The 21,966-nt window shown below is 46.2% G+C and overlaps 3 protein-coding genes across 3 annotated transcripts; all 3 read left to right on the top strand.

Annotated features, from left to right (window-relative positions):
* The first annotated feature begins 277 nt into the window (after window positions 1–277).
* On the top strand, window positions 278–1,950 carry LOC123152454 (uncharacterized). The gene is made up of 2 exons (XM_044571991.1): window positions 278–639; window positions 775–1,950. The coding sequence occupies exons 1-2, from the start codon at window positions 325–327 to the stop codon at window positions 1,618–1,620; spliced, it is 1,161 nt and encodes a 386-aa protein (XP_044427926.1). The 5' UTR covers window positions 278–324; the 3' UTR covers window positions 1,621–1,950.
* A 4,025-nt stretch (window positions 1,951–5,975) lies between these two features.
* Window positions 5,976–7,069, top strand: LOC123152392 (probable glutathione S-transferase GSTU6). The gene is made up of 2 exons (XM_044571958.1): window positions 5,976–6,388; window positions 6,489–7,069. The coding sequence occupies exons 1-2, from the start codon at window positions 6,050–6,052 to the stop codon at window positions 6,837–6,839; spliced, it is 690 nt and encodes a 229-aa protein (XP_044427893.1). The 5' UTR covers window positions 5,976–6,049; the 3' UTR covers window positions 6,840–7,069.
* Window positions 7,070–18,642: 11,573 nt separating this feature from the next.
* LOC123149704 (SNAP25 homologous protein SNAP33) lies at window positions 18,643–21,136 on the top strand. The gene is made up of 5 exons (XM_044569413.1): window positions 18,643–19,373; window positions 19,744–19,837; window positions 19,990–20,117; window positions 20,235–20,332; window positions 20,696–21,136. The coding sequence occupies exons 1-5, from the start codon at window positions 18,918–18,920 to the stop codon at window positions 20,793–20,795; spliced, it is 876 nt and encodes a 291-aa protein (XP_044425348.1). The 5' UTR covers window positions 18,643–18,917; the 3' UTR covers window positions 20,796–21,136.
* Window positions 21,137–21,966: the final 830 nt, after the last annotated feature.

The following is a 21,966-nucleotide window of genomic DNA, read 5'->3' as shown; positions in this document are numbered from 1 at the left end:
AATTTTTTAGGGGTATACGTGGACTTTTTTTAGAATTATACGGACCCTCTTTTGGGTATATGAACTTTTTTTTGAGGGGTATATGAACTTTTTGTTAGAAAAGGATATCTTTCCTGGTCCACAAAGAACAAACTGAAAATTAGTTTCTCACTGCCAAAAAGGCCCATCTCAGCCCCACAACAGTTTGACATAGCCGCCCAACCCGGCCCGTCCGAAGCCCCCCAAAATATGTCTTCAATTCTTATTTCATTTTTGATTTTGAAACTTATTATTATAATCTGTCTTCCGTTGAGCCACACCGAAACCCCAGCACGAGCACCCGCAATGGACAGGCTTATCTCTTCGCCGCTCCACCTCACCCGCGCGCCCGCCTCCTCCTCCGCCTCCAGGCCCCGCGCCGGCGGCCACCACCACCTCCTCCCCGCCACCGCCGCGCCAAGGTCCTTCGCGCCCCTCCACGGACTCAGGCTGCATCCTCTGGCGCCGCTCCTCCCCAGGCCGCCCCCGTCCCTCCTCGCCGCGGCCTCCGCCTTCTCCCGCGCCGACGCCGTCAATCCCGCGCCACCGGAACCAGATGACGAGGCCGCCGACGCCTCTGCGCAGGCTCCGGCCACCGGAGTCACCCGCTTCTTCCAGAAGGTCAGTGCGCCAGTGCTCTGCTCTGTTTCCTTCATTGCCTGAACCTGAATTCTCGGCCACAAACGAACGATGAGCCAGAGGTGGAACGGATGATAAGGCGGCGAAATTTACGTTCTTGCCGGGAATAATCCACAGGTCGCCTTGGTGGCGGCGCTGGTGGTGGCGGCAGTCGGGCCGTCGTCCATGGTGCCGCCGGCGCTGGCCTCGGCGCTGCACAACCACTCCCACTCGGCGGCCGTCACGGCGGGCCGGAGCATCTTCAAGTCGGAGCTGCTGGGCAGCGCGTGGACGGGGTTCCTGGCCGGCTGCCTGCACACGCTCTCGGGCCCGGACCACCTGGCCGCGCTGGCGCCGCTCTCCATCGGGCGGTCGCCGGTGGAGAGCGCGGCGGTGGGCGCGCTCTGGGGCTGCGGCCACGACGCCGGCCAGGTCATGTTCGGCCTGCTCTTCCTCGGCCTCAAGGACCGGCTCCACATCGAGGTGCTCCGCACCTGGGGCACCCGCGTCGTCGGCCTCACCCTGCTCGTCATCGGCGCCATCGGCATCCGGGAGGCGACGCAGGCGGCGCCCTGCGTGGCCGCCGCGCTGGAGGGCGGCACCAGCGCGCACCAGCACGGCGGCAACAACAGCGACGCGCTGGAGAAGGCGCTGCTGGGCGCCGGCGGCAAGAAGAAGGAGATCAGCTTCGCGACGTTCGCGACGGGGATCGTGCACGGGCTGCAGCCGGACGCGCTCATGATCATCCTGCCGGCGCTGGCCATGCCGTCGCGCGCCGCGGGGGGCGCCTTCCTCGGCATGTTCCTCGTGGGCACCGTGCTGTCCATGGCCAGCTACACCGTGCTCATCGGCACCTGCACCGAGGCGCTCAAGGAGAGGGTGCCCCGGATCACAGAGAAGCTCACCTGGGCGGCCTCCCTCGTCGCCATCTCCATGGGGGTCGCCATCATCGTCAGCGAGTCCTTCGGGGTGAGCTTGTACTGAACTACTACTGATCATCATCATCATCATCCCCTGCGCCTGCAACAACAACAACGACGACGATATTGCCTTGCTTCGAATCGAACGAATGAACCCGCCATGGAAATTTTGCTACGTCACGTCCTTCCTCTTGAGATCGAGCAGCAGCAACTAGGATGTAGTTTACGATTCAAGAAAGGAAATCTTATATTAGAATTTGCTTAGCTGCTGTTGAGGCGAGTGGCAATTTGCCGCCATTGTTGTTATGATGATCTGGAATTCTGGATGCACTACCAACTTTACTTGAGCGATTGGCCGGAAGAAATTCAGGAAATGACCCGTTTCCTATTGTGATGATTGCTGGTTGATTGGTGTTTTTGTACCGTGATGAGGTTTATCATGGACCAACCTTAGCACACTGATTCTGAACGTAGACTTAGCTTCAAATTTCGAAGGTTTGTGCTGGCTTAAAATTTGTACTTACTCATTTTTCTTGTCTCTGATACGGAAAGGGAGAAAGGCTTGGTGGAACAAAAAAAATGAGAGTTAAAATCCGTATAGATGACATGATGTATACTCCGCCCATCACATATGCCCGTGCGTTGCAACGGGAGAGCTATTTCTTTGCGAGAAGCAATGGGAGAGATAATTGATTTGTCCACCAAAAACGATCTCCATAGTGGTGTGATAGAGAGGAGTTGTGGTCTTCTCGCGGGTCATGTTTGTCCCATGAGATCTTGATATTGGTGGGGTTAGTTGGCGTGGAGGCAACCATGCAACACGTGCCTTTTTTTCCTCTGGGTCCGCCTCTGTCTCGGGGTTGTGTCTGCCTCCTCATGTGGTAGCTATGCGGTGACCTTCAAGGCGCGGTTGTTTTGACCACTCTCTCTTACGATTGCCCGGATGGATTACTAATTGTAGCGCATAAATCCCGTTTTATTAGCATATTTAGCGCATAACCAGACATCATTGTCCCTTCTTTACTAGGGTTTATTTTTTATTTTATTTTAGCACTAACGTGCCCACAATTTTTATATTCGAGCCAAACCAACATATTCTCTTTTATTGGCCTAAGAAAAAAATTCTCCCTCGGACGACCCAGTAGGGGAGTGCGTCTAAGGCCCAATATTGCTTTTGCAATGAAGCAATTTTTTTCTTAGGCCAACTGCACGGGGGCTACTATATGAAGCTAGTTGCGTAAAATAGCGCATGGGACAGTTCGTGTATGGGCCAACACATTGGTAGGCTCCAAGACGACCTGTGTTTATAAGGCGCGAAAAAATCCCAAAAATAATGAGTTGAAGGATTGAAATCTTGACCTCAAAGACCCGATTACGTGCTGCTAGCCACTTGAAGACACGAGTCCTACCAACCAATGGCCAACTCAAAGATTTAAGATCATACTCCAATGTCAGATTGGTAAAAAAATTTACTTTAAAAAATATACAAATTGATGAATATTCTTGAAAACATGAATAATTTTGAAAATCCCAAACCATTTTTTTTCATTCAGAAATACACAACAAAATTTGAAACGTTTGAAATTCACAATTTTATTTGAAAACATGAACCTTTTATAATAACATGAATATTTTTTGAATTTGTGATTGTTTTTTTTAAAGGAAACACTGAACACTCAGAACAATTTTAAAAAAATAAGTTTCTTTAAACTCAGACATTATTCTGAATTTGCGAATATTTTTCTAAAACATGAATATTTTTCATATTTGGAACATTTTTAAAATGCTACTTTTTGGAAAATCTCAAATAACTTTGGAAAACACAAAGAAAAAATGGATTTTTTTAAAATCTGAACCAATATTGGAAGGAGAACAAAGATCTAATGTTCTGAACGTTTTGCAAAACATAATATATTTTAGAATTTTGTGCATTTTCTAAAAAATATGATTTTTCTGATATTATGAACTTTAAAAAAATTGAATTTACTAAAAAAGGGAGAAATAAAAATAAACTTGAAAGGAAAAAAGACAAAAGAAACAGGAAAGAAAAGGAGAAAGAAACAAAAAAAGAAAAATAGAAACATAAGACAGAACAAAAAGAAGAAAATGGTTCAAGCCAACTTGGGCGTGCTATGCGAATTTGCGACTATTTTGGAATGAGAACAAAGATTTAATGTCTTGAACATTTTTCAAAATGGAATATATTTCAAAATTCTGAACATTTTTTAAAAATTGAATTTTTCTGATATTATGAACTTTTTCTGAAAAAATAATATACAAAAAGGGAGAAAGAAAAATAAAATTCAAAGGAAAAAAGGCAAAAGAAACAGGAAAGAAAAAGGGATAAAAGAAAAAAGAAAAATAGAAACATAACTCAGAACAAAGAAAAAGAAAACGGGTCAGCCCAGCTTGGTGGCCATGTGCGAATTTGCGGCTATTTGACGCTCACTGCAATAAATAGAGTTTTGCTACCTACATGGGCACGAAAATAAACGGGTTGGCTTTGCTGGGCCACACTGCTGGCGGCCCATGTACGAAATTCGGGCGTTTTTCCTTTTCTAATAGAGAGCGGACAAAAATTTAGTACCACCTCGAATAGAAAAAAACTATTCGATGGTGAACGGATGAAAAAATTGGAGAAACGCACTTTGCTTTATTAGTAGGTATAGATTTATGGATTTGCTAATTCTCAGCCTACTGACATCCGCGCGAGTTGTATGGTCCATCCATCATTTTTTGTAGACATGATGTGCCACGGGGAACCATCAATCTTGACGTTGAGATCCGTGCGAGTTTAATTTGTTGAGCTGTAGAAACAAACACTGCAGTTTTCTTTACCATATGAATTCATAGCACAATGAATGTTTTTGGAGATTTGTATAAACAAATTTGTGTAAATGGGCTGAAAGTTAGTTAGTTCTCAATATTGCTAGCAGGGTAGCACCGGACGATTGACAATACTAGAACTTCCCTCCTATGCCAAAGGTAGCATTAACAGTATTATGCCACACATTTTGTGCACAAGTTAAGTCGGCCGAGTTTGTGTGTGTGTGTGTGTGTGTGTGTGCGCGCGCGCGCGTGTGTGTGTGTGTGTGGCGATGTGTTAGACCAACATACAAGGTGTTGGTATTTCCCTTTAAGGAAAAAAGAAAATTTTAAAAATAAAAAACTTGCACACAACTTTGCACTGAAATTGCACCTTTTGTAATATGCAAAGAATAGTCATATAATAATGAAATTTTGGCACATATTATTATATAGTATTTGTATGTATATTATTTACACAACCAACGTCCCAAATACACCTACAACAGAGATAATAAAAAGCAAGTAATAAAGAAAAGAAAAAAAGAAAAACATGTATAGACAGAAAAAAGGAAAAAAGAAAGAAGAAGGTTGTGTCGGAATGCGCTTCGGCCTGTTAAAGAATTGATTGACCGAAGTATGTGGTCGGTAGAAAAATGGAAGTACCTAGAACTCATCTAGACGAGACGTAATTTGATCTCATTCACCTGGAAAACAAGATCGGATATAACCCACGTCAGCACACACACATCTTATAGCATCACATCCAGTGGCTATAAAAGGAGTATATGAGTTCTAGCAAAACTGTAGAAAAATAGCCCAAAACAACATACAGACCAGCAGCCCAGAAAAAGAAAGTTATATGGATCGTAAAGTAGACTTCAATGGCCAGAAAATCGACTAACCCAAAATTGAACTTCATGCAACTTATATATGGATAAAGTGCATGATATAATACTCAACTCTTTTTTTCTTTATTTAATTCTATATCACTTTATCAAAATTGCCTACTCCGCAAATTGGAACCAAGCCTCATCTATGTTGCTGTGTATTCACGCAAATTGGAACCAAGCCTCCGCGCGCATTAAATCCTGGTCGGTAACGTCAGCGTCGACGCGGTTCATACGATCAAGCCTGACCGGAAATGTTGTACTGACTAGTTGTAATCAATACTGAGTCAACTTTGGCATGCTGTATATGGCGTTGCTAGCTTTGAATCATAGTAGAGGCCAAGATCTGTTTGGGTCAACAGAAATATTTTTCTGAATGTTAAATATAGCTAGTGCGATGGACATCTGTGCGCTCCTGATTACTTGTCCAAGTCGGTAAAGCAGACAATTCTCCCTCCGTCCCATAATATAAGAGCGTTTTTGACACTACACAAGTGTAAAAAATGCTTTTATATTATGAGACAGAGGAGTAGAAAGTAGAATTAACCCACCAAACATTTTGCCTTGCGGAGCTTCTGTAAACTAATATAAGAGTGTTTAGATTACTAAAATAGTGATCTAAACGCTTTTATATTAGTTTACGGAGGGAGTAAGTTCCAACGGAAGAGTCTCTGCTATGTACGCTCGTGTATATATGCCTCCTACAACTGAGGAACCAAAACACAAGCCATCTACTACGTGCAAAGCTGAGACCACCTTGAGCAGCTCATAGACACCACACCAGCAGCAGCAGCAGCAATGGCGGCCGGAGCAGGAGGAGACGACCTGAAGCTGTTGGGCATGTGGGCGAGCCCGGCCGTGCTGCGAGTGCGCCTCGCTCTCAGCATCAAGGGCATCAGCAGCTACGAGTACCAAGAGGAGGACTTCGACAACAAGAGCGAGCTGCTCCTCCGCTCTAACCCCGTCCACAAGATGGTGCCGGTGCTGATCCACGCCGGCAAGCCCGTCTGCGAGTCGACGGTCATCATACAGTACCTCGACGAGGCTTTCGCCGGCGACGGCCGCCCCGCCCTCCTCCCGGCCGGCCCCTACGAGCGCGCCGTCGCAAGCTTCTGGGCCGCCTTCGTCGACGACACGGTATCATATTCATCCTCCATTTCATTTGGTCCGTCGTGTTTACCTTGTGGCATTGAGCTCTTGTAGACAATTGTCTCACTTCCCTTCTGTGCAAGCGCAGCTGCTGAAGGCCATGTACCAGGCGTCATGGAGCAAGACGGAGGAGGAGAAAGCGGAGGGGAAGAAAAAGGTGGCCGCCGCCCTGAAGACCCTGGACGGAGCCCTGCGGGAAGTCGCCGGAGGGAAGCCCTTCTTTGGAGGCGACGCCCCCGGGTACGTGGACACGGTGCTCGGCGGCCTCCTCGCATGGGCGCGCTCCATGGACGTGATCAATGGCGTCAAGACCATCGACCCCGTGGAGATGCCGCTCCTGGCCGCGTGGGCGGACCGCTTCGGCGCGCTGGGCGCGGTGGAGGCGGTCATGCCGGATGTCAACAGGCTGGTGGAGTTCTCCTTGTCCTTGACAACGTAGGCTCATATGCTGGGGACGAGGCCGCCTGCCACAGCAAAGCTATTTTGTTTCAAAAGATTGCCGCTATGTTTATTTTGGCTTTTCTCGTTGGAATTGTGTTCTCTCTTTCATGTTCCCCACGTAGCGTTCACCATTTAGTGTTGTTGTTGTTGAGTGAGCCATAAAGCTTTATTAATCATGGAAAATAATATATGTCTATCTATCTTCAGGCAAACAAGCCACCGTTCGTCTATTTTTTCGACAGTGGGTGAATTTTATTGACTCGTAATGTCGCTACAAGAAAATACAAGCACTATAAGCACACGCTCGGCCTTCGCACGACTGGAATGCACACAACTCATCATCGCGCGCACACACACAAATATACAAAATTGAAACCTCTGAAAGTCATGTCGAAGTGAACTCAAGCATACAACAACAACCATGAACATCTACCATCACCGGTTGCAACACTCGGAATGTGGGATAAGCATTTCAAAAATGATGCCTCCAATAAGGGAACGACACACAAGCGTTGTCATCGCTAGATCCACCCATGGAGGTTAGATCTTGGGTTTTCTCCCCGATTAAAGGATTATAATTGTTGAGATGGAAAGATCTATACGTTACACAAAATTGTATCATGTACAAATTTTACGGACACATACAGATAAAACCATATTGACGTAGCAATAAAAGTGCTACAACATGTATGGATGTCCTCGCAAAATATGTATATACGATATGTCCTATGTGTTAGTATCTGATAACAAAACAATCGAGCGTTGGATGATAGATAGACTAGGGTTTCCGAGTGGCTAGTGATTTCGACGATTCGGCGACGATGGCTATTGATGTTTAGCTGTTGTCCAACCCGCTTTGGAGCTTGTCTCGCAAGGCAACCTTGACATGCTCCTTTATGGGAGACCTCTAGATCAGGGAAGATTTCTGGAAACGAGCAGCGTGCCCGGCAATGCTCTTGCAAGAAGGCCAAGAAAGATGTTGGCGGAAGACATCCTTGACTTGGAGTTCGCTACGTCCACTCTGACGTCTTCCACCATGCCCCCGCCCTATGGCGTTCCGGCTTCGCAACGGCTCGATATCCTGCATGGCTTCACAAAGGACCAGGATGCCCCCCCCCTCCCCGCACATGACGTACGATACGAGTCACCACAACTCCAACCCACAAATAACATCGAGAAGCTCTGGCGCCGGACATCACTACCAACTGTTCGAGGATATTACTCAACCAAATCCGTAGTTTTTTTGCCCTATATGCATTAACAGAACAATTTTAGGATGGTAACTTCATTGTGATGCATGTTTAGGACTCATTCACAATGGATATGGTAAATGACAGTCAAGATCCTCCAAATTATGAGATGAGTGTTCAAAATTCGTCTTTGTTGGATGTTAGGCAATCATTGGGCACTAAAAAAGAAGGTAAAGGCAGGAGGAAATGCATACTCAACCCATGAAGATGTTTTATTGTATAAAGCTTGGTTGGCCACGAGCATGAATCCTATATGTGGAACCAAACAAAAGGGCTTGAAATATTGGGGGGGAATAATTCATGGATGGTACCATGAGCACAAGCACTACGTGGATCCACATGCAATCCGTACCATCTGTGGTGAGGGTTCTCTCCAATATAGGTGGCCTGCCATCCAATAGACTATGAACAAGTTCTGCGGTTTCTATGCGCAAGTGGTGAATATGCAGCAAAGTGGTATTGGAGTTACTAGTCATGTAAGTTGTGTTTGCTTTACATTGGTCATGATCCTTCTTGCTTGCTTAGCTACTTGCATTATGTTGACATGTGAGTTTTGCTTGCTAGATGGGACTGACCACCACTTCATACCGTCAAATTGAGAAGAAGCCATTCACTATGGGAAAACGAAGTGGTCAATACACTTTGAAGATCTTAGTAACCCCGCCAAGAAGAAGAAGAATGGTGTCACAAGGTCTGAGAAATTATGTTGGATTGAATGAGGATGATGAGACAGGTGGAGGGGCGGGCGGACATGGGCTCGAGCTAATGAAAAATAGACACTGGAGGGGGAAGAAGTGGGAGAAGGATAGGGCCATGCGTGATGGCACGACAAGAAAAATGTCTGCCACATGGATGAACATCTTTTGCAACGAGGGGGGGTGTGTGTTATCAAAACATAGGAGGAGGAAGAGAGGACAAGCTCTTCTTAAATGTGCAAAGGGCGAGGATTGAGTTCAACTAGGAGACGATGATTATTGAGAGGAAAATGGTAGACATGGAGAAGATGGAGAAATGGCGAAAAAAGAAGCTTGAGGAAGCAAAGACATGTGAGAGAATTGACCCTCGGAAAGGAGAAAGTGATGCTAGCGAGAATCATGGAGAAGTCGAGGATCATATTGTTGGTGGGAACGACACCTATGGGATCACAAGAACCCCTACCTGGAGCGCCAGAGATCCGCTCTTCTCTCGCATCACAATATTGGCCGACACTAAACTCGTGGACAATGAACACAAGAAGTGGTTCATCAACAAATAGAAGGAGGTCACTAAGCATAACAACGACGATCACCTCGGTATGAATTATTGAGTTTCATTTGTCATGTATGTTTTTGGCTTGTGTTGAATTGCTTGTCTGCTTATTGGTCGCATGTTCTATGTGCATACTCTTGTATGTATTTGAGGTGTTGGATATGAAACGCGTGGTTGTTTGCATGGACAACTGGGATTGTCGGTTCATGTCTATGGTAATACAAAGGGTCACATTAGCCAAGTGCGGTTGTAGACAAATCAGATCATATGTCAAGCCTGGTTTGACAAAAGCCCAAACCCATACTACAAGCTCGATCATGGCTCGAAGCCCGAAAATGACCCTTTTTCTCAAGCTTGAGCCCGACCCAAAAAGAAGCCTAGAGTCCACAAGCCCGGGATGAATTTTGTTTTTCCAAACGCACATGTGTAACACGACAACCATATCTTGCATATAGCGAGATATATGGTACGCTCGCCTGCAGGGTTTCCTTCACGTCTATCTACTCGGATAGCTCATTTTTGTCTCTTTTTTCCCCATTGTTTTCGATGGATTCGCTCGCTTGTTACTTTTTCTGGGGTTTTTCTTTTCCGTCTTTTAGTTTTCTTTTGGCTTTTTTTGTTTCTTTCTTCATGTTTTTTTTTGTTTATTCTTTATTAACCGCTTTTCTTTGTTTTTTCATGGTTTCGCTAGTTTTCTTTCATGTCTTTTTTTCTTTGTTTCTTTCTCAGTTTTCACTTTTTTTTTGCTTTTCTTTCTTCGTTTTTCTTTGTTTCATTCTTTTTTTCATCGCCTTTCCTTGTTTCCTTCTTGGTTTTCACAGTCTCCATAATTTTTATTAATATTCTTGTTTTCTTATTTTTATAGGGTTTCTTCGTTTCTTTGTCAATTTTCATTAGTTTTTCTATTCAACACATGTCAACTTTGTTCAATACGCATTCAACAATTTTGTATACATCAAAAACATATTATGTTAGAAAAATTCGATGTCTGTTTTTTTCATACACATTGCTAATTTTTGGTATATATCTATTTATTTTTTAATAATTATTTAATATTTTATAGATACAAGTTCAATATATTTTAAATACATTGTCAACTTTTTTAATACATGGTGAGCATTTTTTAATGGCAGTAAACTTTTTTTTCACACAAAAAGTTCTTTTTCTTTTGCATACATGAGGATATTTTTATGTGCAATGTTTAACATTTTCTAAATACATAATTGACTTTTCAAAATATATGTTTTGTGATGTCAACTATTAGTTAACATACGTTGTGCATTTCTCTTATACACCGGGAATATTTTTATACATATTTAATATTTTTTTAATACATGATCAACATTATTTCATCGCATGTGTATATTTTTTGTAAATATTTTCCCTATACATGACAATCATTTTTATATACATTAAACATTTTTCAAAAATTTGATTAACATTTTTAAAATATTTTATGCAAGATTTTTGTAATTTATTCTTTTAGAACATTTGAAAGTATAAGCAAAACTAAAAAAGAAAAAGAAAACAAAAATGTGGGCAAAAGAGGCTGCGGTCTGTGGCCTCCCGCGCGCCTGGGCCGGTCCATCTCGTGCTCGCCTTCAGGCGAGTCTGGCCTATGTCTCTCGCTATAAGCGAGACATATGTACGCCCGCCTCAAGGCTGGCCCGGACCGGGTTTTTTCAGCAGGATAGTCAGGACGGGCTGCCCATGATCAGTAGCGTACTCCCTTCATCCACGAATAAGTGTACATCTAGCTTTTGTCCTTTGGACTCAAAAAAAAAAAAAATCTAGCTTTTGTCCTAGGTCAAAGTTGTAAAATCTTGACCAATTATATAGAAAAAATTGTAACATATATGACACAAAATTGATATATTATGAAAGTACAGTTCAAAACGGATCTACTCATACTAATTCAGTGTCATAAATGTTGCTATTTTTCCCTGAAAAGTTGATCAAAGTTTTAAAAGTTTGAATTAGAAGAAAAGCTAGATGTGCACTTGTTCGTGGAAGGAGGGAGTACACACCGTGCTTCGATAGCAGCTTTGAAAAATTGGTAAGAAAAAAAAGTGGATCCGGATCGGCTGTTCCAAGTGTCATTGTCTGCAGGGTCAAGCCAGCTGGGCTGGCTTTGACGGGCTAAAAAGTAAACCGATCTTACCAGTTTGGAAGCGCGTGAGCGTTTCGCTGGCCGTCGTCACCTTTTGTTTGGTTTTCTACTAGAAGGCGGATGCCTTCGGAGCGTGGGCACGTCCGGCTTCGCGGCTGCTTCCGCCCCGTGAGGGAGGCCGTGACACACACGCACGCACAGGCGTGCCGTGTGCCCACCCACAAGCAATTCCAACAAGTCACGCCCGCACCGCAACCAAATTAACTGATTTGATTTTATAACACGCTCATGTCACGTCTCCTTCCTGCAAATCAATATCTGGTTGAATGACTAGGTGGACGGATATATCCCAGTCCAGCAGTGTTCAAGTCTGCCCGCATTTTTCTAATTTATTTCAGACCTTTCGGTGATGTGTGTTAAGTGAGAGGAGACGTCTCCGTTGATTATGAAGATGTCTGTGGCGACTTCATCAATCTCGATAAGATGCGCCGGCTCAGTCTCTCGAAGGCGCTCACAATGGTAAGGAGCGCACGCAAGCGTTTTATATGTATGCGTTGTTTCTGGCGGATCTTGCGGGGTTCAGTCGGCGGTTGTCTTTGGTGGATCTGCTCGGAATCCGGTCATTCTTTGTCTTTGTTTTTTATGCCTTCGGTTTGGACCCTCCCGATCTAAGCGCACCGTCATCGGCGGTGGTTCTTGTTCTGGTGCACGGTGACTTTCTGACTGTCTACTGCAACAAGTCATGCCCGACTCCGACGAATGGGGAGGAGGGGGGCGGTGCGTCTTTGACTCGTTTCAGTGCTTGTAGTCGTCGTTAGGTGGTCTACGAATCTGAATGTATATTTTATTATTTTTAGCATTCGTTGTACTCTACCATGATTCAAGATAAATAGCTCGAAAAGTTCAAAAAAAAAACATTGTCACGTCTCCTTCATACCATTGCCATCACCACCCCAGGTCCGCGCTTGGGCAGAAATCACATATCTGACCTCAGGCAGAAATCAAATCACAAACTGACCTGGTCACGAAAAAATTTCACTCTGCTGACCCTTTGGTGTGGCGCCCGACAGCCGGGCGCCGCACCCTACTGTGCAGCGCCCTTCCCTTAGGCGTCGCACATCCTGCCAGTGTGGCAGTCCTGGTCCAGTTGCGGCCCCACACGCACCTGTGCAACGCCTAAGATCTAGGCGCCACACACCTGTAATGTGCAGCGCCTAGCTCTTGGGCGCTGCACAGTCTGTGTTCCACTTGGGCTGGCCCCACCCTCTCTCCCCTCCCACCCCCACCCCACACACCCCCACCCGACCCAAACCCTTAGACTTGCGGCCCTCCTCTCTTCCCCTCTCCCCCTCTCAAATCCTTCTCAAATCTTGCAAATCCGCCACACACCGTGGATTTCGAAGCCAACCCCTCCCTTAAGGTAATCTCCTCCGATCCCCTCGTTTTCATCCATAGGAATTGTCACATTTGCTCAAATCTTGCTAGTTTGGGGAAACCCTAGATTTTGATAGGATTTGGAAATTTGTGTTGAATGATGTTATATTTCTTTGCTAATTTGGGTTGTTTAGGCTTCCATAGTATGCTAGGGTTAGGGTTATGTGTGTTTGATGTTGGTGTTAGGGTTATGTTGGTGTTAGGGTTGTGGTTATTGTTATGTGGGGGTTAGGGTTATTAATTCATATATATGTTAGGGCATATGTGTGCAAATATTTTTCTTAAGTATTTACTTGATATATGTGTGTTTTTGATTATTGTAGGGATGGGGAGAACATGTGTTTATGTTCATCATGTGGATAAAGAGGCCTTTTTGAAAGGCAATGTTGAGACGGACCCGGATGAGCTTGACATGGTGTTTGAGAGTAGTCCTAGCTATGCGGAGCTTTTGAAACAAGTGAGGAAAGATTTGAATTGGATGGACCCAAGTGACGTTGTTGAGTTCGAGGGAAGGCATAATGTTGGTTTAGGAATGCACATCCATTGGAAGACAATGCGTGTGAACTCCGAGCAACGTTGGGTTGCATACAAGGAGACGGTCGCGGAATCTCTAGACAAGGCTCTTGAGTTATTTGCCTCCAAGAAGGTTGAGTCTACTTTGAATTTAGACTTGAACCGGAACCCCTCCCCGTTGGTTGCTAGCACTCCCCCACCCATGAACCAAGATCAAATGAGTGAACCTCAATTCACGCAAGAAGATTGGCCAACATTGAGCCCGACTCCAAACAACCAAAATGAAGGTTTTGAAGAGGAGAATGATGAGTACGAGGAGGATGACAACGAAGTTGACCTCCATGACAACAATGTGGGTGATCTCGACCAATATCATGTGCAAGAGACAATGGACCAATCCATCCCTTTTTCCCCGTGCATATGCATCGGACTCGGATGACGATGGTCCTGATGAAGAAGTTGATGAGGAGGGGTTCACACCGAAGGAGGCCGAAGCATTCAAGAAGGTATTCGGGCGGGATCACAAGATACCGTTGTTCAAGGATCTTAGTCTCGCGGATGAAGCCGTTGTGGATGGTGGAAAATGCATATCTCTTGGAGCTAGGCCAAGTTCTCACCGTGATTTGGAAGACGGCAAGAACGGGATATATCCCGGTTGTGAGTTTCAATCCTTCTTGGAATTGAAGATGTGGCTCGACAACTACTCGGTTACACATTATCGTCCACATAAAGTGGCCAACTCAGACGTGAATGTGCGTTACACGGTCAAATGTGAAGTGCCAACATGTCCATGGATTGTGCGTGCAAGGCCATGGAAAGGAGGTCCCACTTGGCGCATAGTGAGTTGTCTACCAACTCACATGTGCCGGCACAAGAATGCGGATGGCAAGCTTGTGTACCAACAACACAGACAACTCACGTCCGAGTTCATGCTTACAGGCTGTCCAACCAAATATCCACACTTCCAACAATGAGCATCAAGAGTGTCATTGACCTTGTGAAAGCCATCTTTCATTACAAGGTGAAGTACGGCAAGGCATGGAAGGCGAAGCAAGCCGCATTCAAGATGTTGTATGGCAATTGGGAGGAAGCATACAACCGACTCCCTAGGTTGTTGTTAGCTATGGCCGCCACAAACCCAGGCATGGTTCACGTGGTTGAGCCTCATGGGCACCAAACATTGATTCATAACGGGAGGACCGTCCGAGTATTTGGCCGTGCATTTTGGGCCTTTGAGCAATGCGTGAGGGCTTTTGAGCATTGTCGGCCCGTCATCGCCATTGATGGCACGTTCTTGACCGGACAATACAAGGGCACTTTATTGGTTGCAATAGCAAGTGATGCCAATAACCGGGTGTTGCCTTTGGCTTTCGCTTTGGTTGAGGTGGAGAACAATGATAACTGGGAGTGGTTCTTGCGTCAACTGAGAACAAGGGTATTACCTGCTGAAAGGGAAATTTGTGTCATATCGGATTGCCATCCTGGAATTCTAAATGCGGTGGTGGTTGACATTCCCGGACATACAAAGTTGCATCATCGATGGTGCATGAGGCACTTTTGTGCAAAATTCTATAGGGCATGTGGTATCAAGGAGTTGGCCGATGATCTTCAGGATTGTTGTCTCGCTTTCACCAACAAGTGGTTTTCCACATTGTTCAATGCATTGCTCAGACACAAGAAACTTGACCCCGGCGGTCAGGAGTTTCTGAATAAGAACATTGCCGAAAGGAATATGTGGGCACGTGCTTTCGATGAAGATGGCCGGAGGTACGGTCAAATGACAAGCAATATGGCAGAATGCTTCAATAAGGTGCTCAAGGGTGTACGTGCATTACCCGTGACGGCAATAGTTTAATACACATTTGACAAGTTGAATGAATACTTTTTAAAAGCACTCAATGGAGACTGATAAGAAGATTGCTGGTGAGAACAAGGATAAGCACAAGTACAATTTCCCACCAAAGGTCGAAGAATGGTTGGAATTTCAATCACGAAAGGCAGACTCCGAAGAAGCTGTACTATATGACGACAACGAGTGGAAGTATGAGGTGAAAGAGCCCGGAGGAACCACAAACGATGGCCTCCAACACGGAGGCCGGGCTTTCAAGGTCTCCCTAACACGGTGTGATTGCAGCTGCATGAGGCCGTCTTTGCTTCATCTCGCATGCTCGCACTTGTTAAATGCATCCCGGGTTAGGAATGTGGACGTCAATCACCCTCTTACCGTGAGGGAGTCCGAGTTCTCAATCATGACGGTAAAGAATACATGGACTCCACGGTTCCAGCCATACTTGGACCAATCACAATGGCCGGAGTATCATGGAGTTCAACTATGGCCGGACCCGGAATTGAAGATCGTTAGACGGGGAAGACGTAAGACAAAGCGTCTTAGAGGTGACATGGACGGATGGGGCCGTGGTGGTGGTGGAGAATACGGCACCGGCCAATTCCAAGAGCCTCGTGAGCAATCCCGTTGTGGGGGCTGCAGTAATGGAGGACACAACACAAGAACTTGTCCCAAACCAAGAAAGAGATCAAAGAAAAATGGTGCAAGCACAAGCCAAACAAATGATAGCCAACCAAGTGAACCAAGGGGTAGCCAACCAAGTCAAACAAGTGGTGGAGTGCCAAACCACTCAAATCAAACAAGCCAACGAGGAACTAGGCAACAAAGAGGGAGTCATCTTGGTCTTAGAAGAGGCCGTGGTGGTGGTCTTGGCCGTGGTGATGGTCTTGGCCGTGGTGGTGGTAGAGGCCGTGGTGATGGTCTTGGCCGTGGTGAAGGTCTTGGCCGTGGTGATGGTTTTGGCCGTGGTGGTGGTAGAGGTCATGGTGATGGTCTTGGTCGTGGTGAAGGTCTTGGCCGTGGTGATGGTCTTGGTCGTGCTGGTGGTAGAGGTCGTGGTGATGGTGTTGGTCGTGGTGAAGGTCTTGGCCGTGGTGGTGGTAGAGGTCGTGGTGGTGGTCTTGGCCGTGCTGCTGGTAGAGTCCGTGGTGATGGTGGTGGTATAGGCCGTGGTGGTGGCGGTAGAGGCCGCGGTGGTGGTGTAGGCCGTGGTGATGGTGGAGGCAGTGGTGATGGTGGAGGCAGTGGTGATCTTGGCCTTGGCGGCGGCCGTAGTGGAGGAATGTTCTCTTGACTCAATGGACCATTGCCGTATGTGACTTACTATGATCTTGTTCTTTTGGCTCAATGCTTGTGTTGTCATTTTGTATTGTGTGACTAACTATTATATTGCCATTTTCATAGGTATGGAAACAATGAAGGGGTGGAGGACACGGAGGGGGAAGGTGAGATCCCTTGGTGGTGGGAGGAGGGAGAAGAATAAGAAACTACATGGACCGTGATTTGGACAAGTATATGTGCTATGTGTGTATGACTATGTGAGGGGACTAATATTTCTGTGTATGACTATGTGAGATCCCTATGTGTGTATGACTATGTGATTTGGACAAGTATATGTGCTATGTGTGTATGACTATGTGATTTAGACTACTATTTCTGTGTTTTGGACGCCTGCATTTAATTTGAATATGATTATGTGGCATCTTTATGAATCAAAAAACAAAAAAAACAGCAGTTATTTGAAAATAGCAGTTAGTGCAGCGCCTAAGGCCAAGGCGCCACACTACACAGTGCAGCGCCTCGGTCTTCGGCGCTGCACACCTGGACATGGCAGTCCAGAGAGCAACAGAATCATTCCAGAGAGCACCAGGAGCGTTCCAGTTGGTTTTGCACCCCAAAAATTGCTAAGTCAGTGTGCAGCGCCCAAGGAAAAGGCGCCACACTATACAGTTGCATCCGGAGGGCACGTCGCATGTGTCTGGATCACATCATCAGTTGCATCCGGAGGGCACGTCGCAAAGTTATTTTGAATCCACGTGAAAGCAGCTCCGGCTGCCTTCCTTTCCCTCTTCTTCTTCTCTTCTCCCTCCTCTACATCATCCTCAGCCTCGGTAGGAGCCATACCGATAAGAGCAATCATCTGCTCGCGCCACCCATCAGAATCGGTGCTCATACATAGAGGCCTCCCGTCGATAGCAAGACCGGTGATCAACGAGACATCCTCGAGCGTCACGGTCATCTCCCCGGTCCGAAGATGGAAACTGTGGGTCTCTGGCCTCCACCGATCAACAAGAGCGGACACCAGTGGAGCGTTCAGATTCGGCGTGGACCGGCTGACCAACAGAATCCACGGGAGTCCTGCCTGCTTGATGTACGGTGTGTATCGCTCATCGTAAGGCATGGCAGGACCAGAGACCCCGTGATACCGAATCTTCAGAGGTTCAAGCTTCTGCAAAAAACAAGTAATGACAAATCTTAGGGCATGTAAATTTCAACTAAAGGCAAATTTGCAAAATATTTAGATTACTCGTTATTACCTTATCCTTCTTGCGCATCATATAGGCCCGGTGTTGCACGTCGTAGACATCGTCCAGAAGCCAAACCATCCTTACAATTTCAAACAATAAACATATAAAAGTTCACCTTCATCTCAAATAAACTAAACAAAAATAGGCATCTCATATATATCTAAAAAACTAAACAATCTAGGGTTTCAACAACAAGAATCATATATTGTGAACTAATAAATAACACTACGGTACTACCAATATGAATACACATCTTAAATCGAGCAAACCAAACAAATCAAGGGTTCCATCAAATCATGGACAAATCTCTAGAATGGCAACAAATTTACGGAGCAAAAGAAAGAGAAGGGAAGAGTTTACCTAGTAGGATGGATTGGGGATCGAATCCACGGATCAAATCTTCAGATCTGAGAGGGATGTGGGGGGATTAGATGGGGGCGCCGCCGCCGCCGCTGCTCTCTATACAGAGAGCGAAGAGATGAAGAACTGCCTGGTCGGGCTGGGGCGGCCGCGCTTAAGTCACTGTGCAGCGCCCAAGGGCTAGGCGCTGCACGTCAAAGTGTGGCGCCTAGCTCTTAGGCGCTGCACAGGTGCGTGTGGGGCCGCAACTGGACCAGGGCTGCCACGTTGGCAGGATGTGTGACGCCTAAGGGAAAGGCACTGCACAGTAGGGTGCGGCGCCCAGATGTCGGGCGCCACACCAAAAGGTCAGCAGAGTAAAAAAAAATTCCTGAACAGGTCAGTTTGTGATTTGATTTCTGCCCCGCGCTTGACCCAGCCAGCCGTAGCACAACCGCGTGCGCGCGTGCGCGAGCAAGTCGAGCCGGACGGGGGCAATCGACGACACGACCGGGTCCCCTTCCCCTCCCCTCCCCGCTCCCCGGTCTCGGCCTGCTCCTGCCTGCTTCATGCTACTAGTACTACTCCTGTTTTATAGCCGCCGCTCTCAGTTTGCCTTCTCCTTGCCCAATCCCCAGGCTAGCCTTCCCCGCCATTCCAGCCGGCGCTCGCTCCATCTAATCCACCCAGCTGCGATCCGTTCCTTCCAGCGAGCATTTCTTCTGAATTTTGCTGCCGCCGCACAATTTTGCTATCTGATCTTAGCGAGATCTCGCCCCGCTGCTCCGCGCCAGGGCCTCCTTCCGCCATGAGCGCCGCCAGGTCGTCCTTCTTCGCCTCCAACAACGCCAAGAAGAACCCCTTCGACTCCGACTCCGACTCCGACGACGACGGCGGCATGGTCCAGCGGCGGGCCTCCTCCGTCCCGACCCCCGCCGACGAGCGGAACTCCCTCTTCGCCACCGACCCGGCGCCGTCCGGGTTCGCGTCCTCCTCCTCCTCCTCGTCCGCGGCGGCGGCCAGGAGGCGGTACGGGAGCGACTTCCGGGACTCCGGGGGCGTGGAGGCGCAGTCGGTGCAGGAGCTGGAGGGGTACGCGGCCTACAAGGCCGAGGAGACCACGCGCCGGGTCGACGGCTGCCTCCGGGTCGCCGAGGAGATGCGGGACACCGCCTCAAAGACCCTCCTCCAGGTGCACCAGCAGGGCCAGCAGATCCGGCGCACCCACGCCATGGCCCTCGACATCGACCAGGATCTATCCAGGGTAAGGAACAAGAAGAACAGTGAATTCAGGAGGATACTACTTGCTAGTTGTTTTTCATTGACAAACTTGCCAATTAAGTTAGTTCCTGTTGTTGTTCCTTACTGCTTACTAGTAGCCTAATTTTGTTCTTCTCAACTCAGATCAAATGTTTCAAGCTTTGGTAGTACAGTTTATGGCATGGCTGCAAATATTAGTTACCCACAAACTCACCCTTAAAAGCCATCATATATTAGGGAAACGTTCAATCTGGAACTATATGCTGAGGAACATCTAGATTGCGATGTTAAGCCAAATTTACAGTGGCGAATTGCTCCTTGCTTACATGGACAAGTTTGTGACAGTGCCTTTTTGTTCTGCAAACTTTTTCCAGGGGGAAAAGCTACTAGGGGATCTTGGGGGTTTGTTCTCCAAGAAGTGGAAGCCAAAGAAGAATGGAGCGATCAGGGGCCCTATGCTGACCAGAGGTAATTTCCAGTGCAATCTTAAACATTCTTTCAGAAATGTATGTATTCTTAAAGAAACACATGTGTCTGACTGTAATGATAAAATATGGACTGCATATATGATGATATGCTTTCTGTTTTGTAACTCAATGGATGCAACAACATGGATGCAGATGATTCCTTCATACGCAAGGGCAGCCATATGGAGCAGAGGCACAAACTGGGGCTGTCAGATCGTCCGCGTCGATCCAATGCACGCCAATTCCTATCCGAACCCACATCAGAGCTTGAGAAAGTCGAGGTACATAGAATTGCTGTGAATGAATACCTCAAAAATTTCTTCTCAGGATCACATCTGGAAAATACCAGATTTTATTTCGATATTGTGTAGTTTCTGATCATGTGGTTTTTTCGTCAGGTGGAGAAGGCAAAGCAGGATGATGGCCTATCTGATCTTAGCGACATACTGACCGAGTTGAAAGGAATGGCCATTGACATGGGAACTGAGATTGAGGGGTAAATTCATGTGACACTTCACTCTTAGTTCTTACTTGCTGCTCATAGCCTAATAAACACTTCAACCCAGATTGTTCAACTTACACAGAATACGTGCTGTTAATCACTAATCCATACCACTTTATACTAATATAAATATCCATTGCACATTTCCGTCTGCGGCTGCCCATGGAAATACTGTAGTAGCTCACAAAGTAGCTCCAAAATCCAGAAACGATTTACCATCTGACATTGTTGATATCTGAATATCTGATGGAACATTTCTGTAGTTTTATTTTAGCACCGTTGCTTCATTCTTCAAGGTGCAACATTTACAAAGAGGCTGAGTGTGACATGCTCTTCTGTACATTTGGTTGGTTTCAGGCAAACAAAGGATTTGGGTTATGCAGAGAAGGACTTTGACGAACTTAACTACAGGGTCAAGGGGGCAAACACTCGAACCCGTCGTCTGCTTGGGAGATAGACTGAAAGCATATGTTGTTGTCACAGGAGGATTCCTGTGACATTCGTTATCTTCTGCACTTTGCTTCCGTGGGTTGTTAATTCACATCATTTTGTGCATAAGTCTCTGATCAGGATGGCTTGTTGGGGAGGTGACTGGGGAGTTGTATCAGGGTTTATTGTGTATATGCTAGACGGCGGTTCGTTTTCTATGTTGCAGTTGTAGTACAATTTGCTATGGACAGTAGATAAGTCTGTATTTGGTTTTCTTGTTTTGTAATCTCTATGCTACAGGAAAGCACAACAATTTCACATTGGTTTATGGAGTTGCTAATTCTGGGTGGACTCAGAATTTGGTATTAATTAGTTGACCTGCACCCGTTGGATCATGGCTTTGAGATCCGTGTTGTCTTCTTCTGTAATTCTTGTTCACTTATATGGATAGGCTTTTCGGCATGCCGCGGGGAGTTTCATGGCCCAGGGAGGCTGTTTGTGTGTTGGGCTCGTAGCAGTCTATAGTTTACCAGGCTGATTGTTTTTCTATATATGTTCAAACTGCTGGAAACACAAAAACTGGTCTAGAAGACATCAGTTGCACATTTGTTACGGTCAGAGTTGCATATTTTTTTTCGGGGAGAGAGGAGGGTGGGAGGCAATTATTTGCATACATATGAATGGCCACCCGTATGAATTAGAGGTGCTATAAGCGTTCACTTCCATGCTGCATAAGACCAATGGAAGTTTGTTTTTTCTGTGATTTGCTAAGGCCAATGGGAGTATGTTTCATGTATACAAAATTTTGCTGCATATGTGTGTCTGAAATGTTGCGACAATATTGGAAACGTTCTCAATTGAATACAAGAAATGCTACAAGTGAGGATTTTCTGCAGCAACATTCAAATGGCTCAAGGTCGTGCAGCCCTAGCGCTAGCCATAATAATTGCAGAGACTGTAATTTTCTTTGTCTATTTTGTTCCTGCGGTAATGGACTATTTTAGGTACAAAATCAAGCTATAATTACTACCTCCATTCCAAAATATAAAATGTTTTGGTAGGCTAGTTTAGCCTACCAAAACATCTTATATTTTGAAAATGGCGGTAGTAGAAGATAATCGGTGATACACCCCGACAGATTGGAGGCGCACAACCGAGTTCAAAGGAGAAAGCGACGCATGGTACGACCATGAGCGATC

This window comes from Triticum aestivum, chromosome 7A, assembly GCF_018294505.1.
Source record: "Triticum aestivum cultivar Chinese Spring chromosome 7A, IWGSC CS RefSeq v2.1, whole genome shotgun sequence".
NCBI classification, from domain to species: Eukaryota; Viridiplantae; Streptophyta; class Magnoliopsida; order Poales; family Poaceae; genus Triticum; species Triticum aestivum.
The sequence above is the reverse complement of the archived record's forward strand: the minus strand, read 5'-3'. Positions and strand labels throughout refer to the sequence as shown.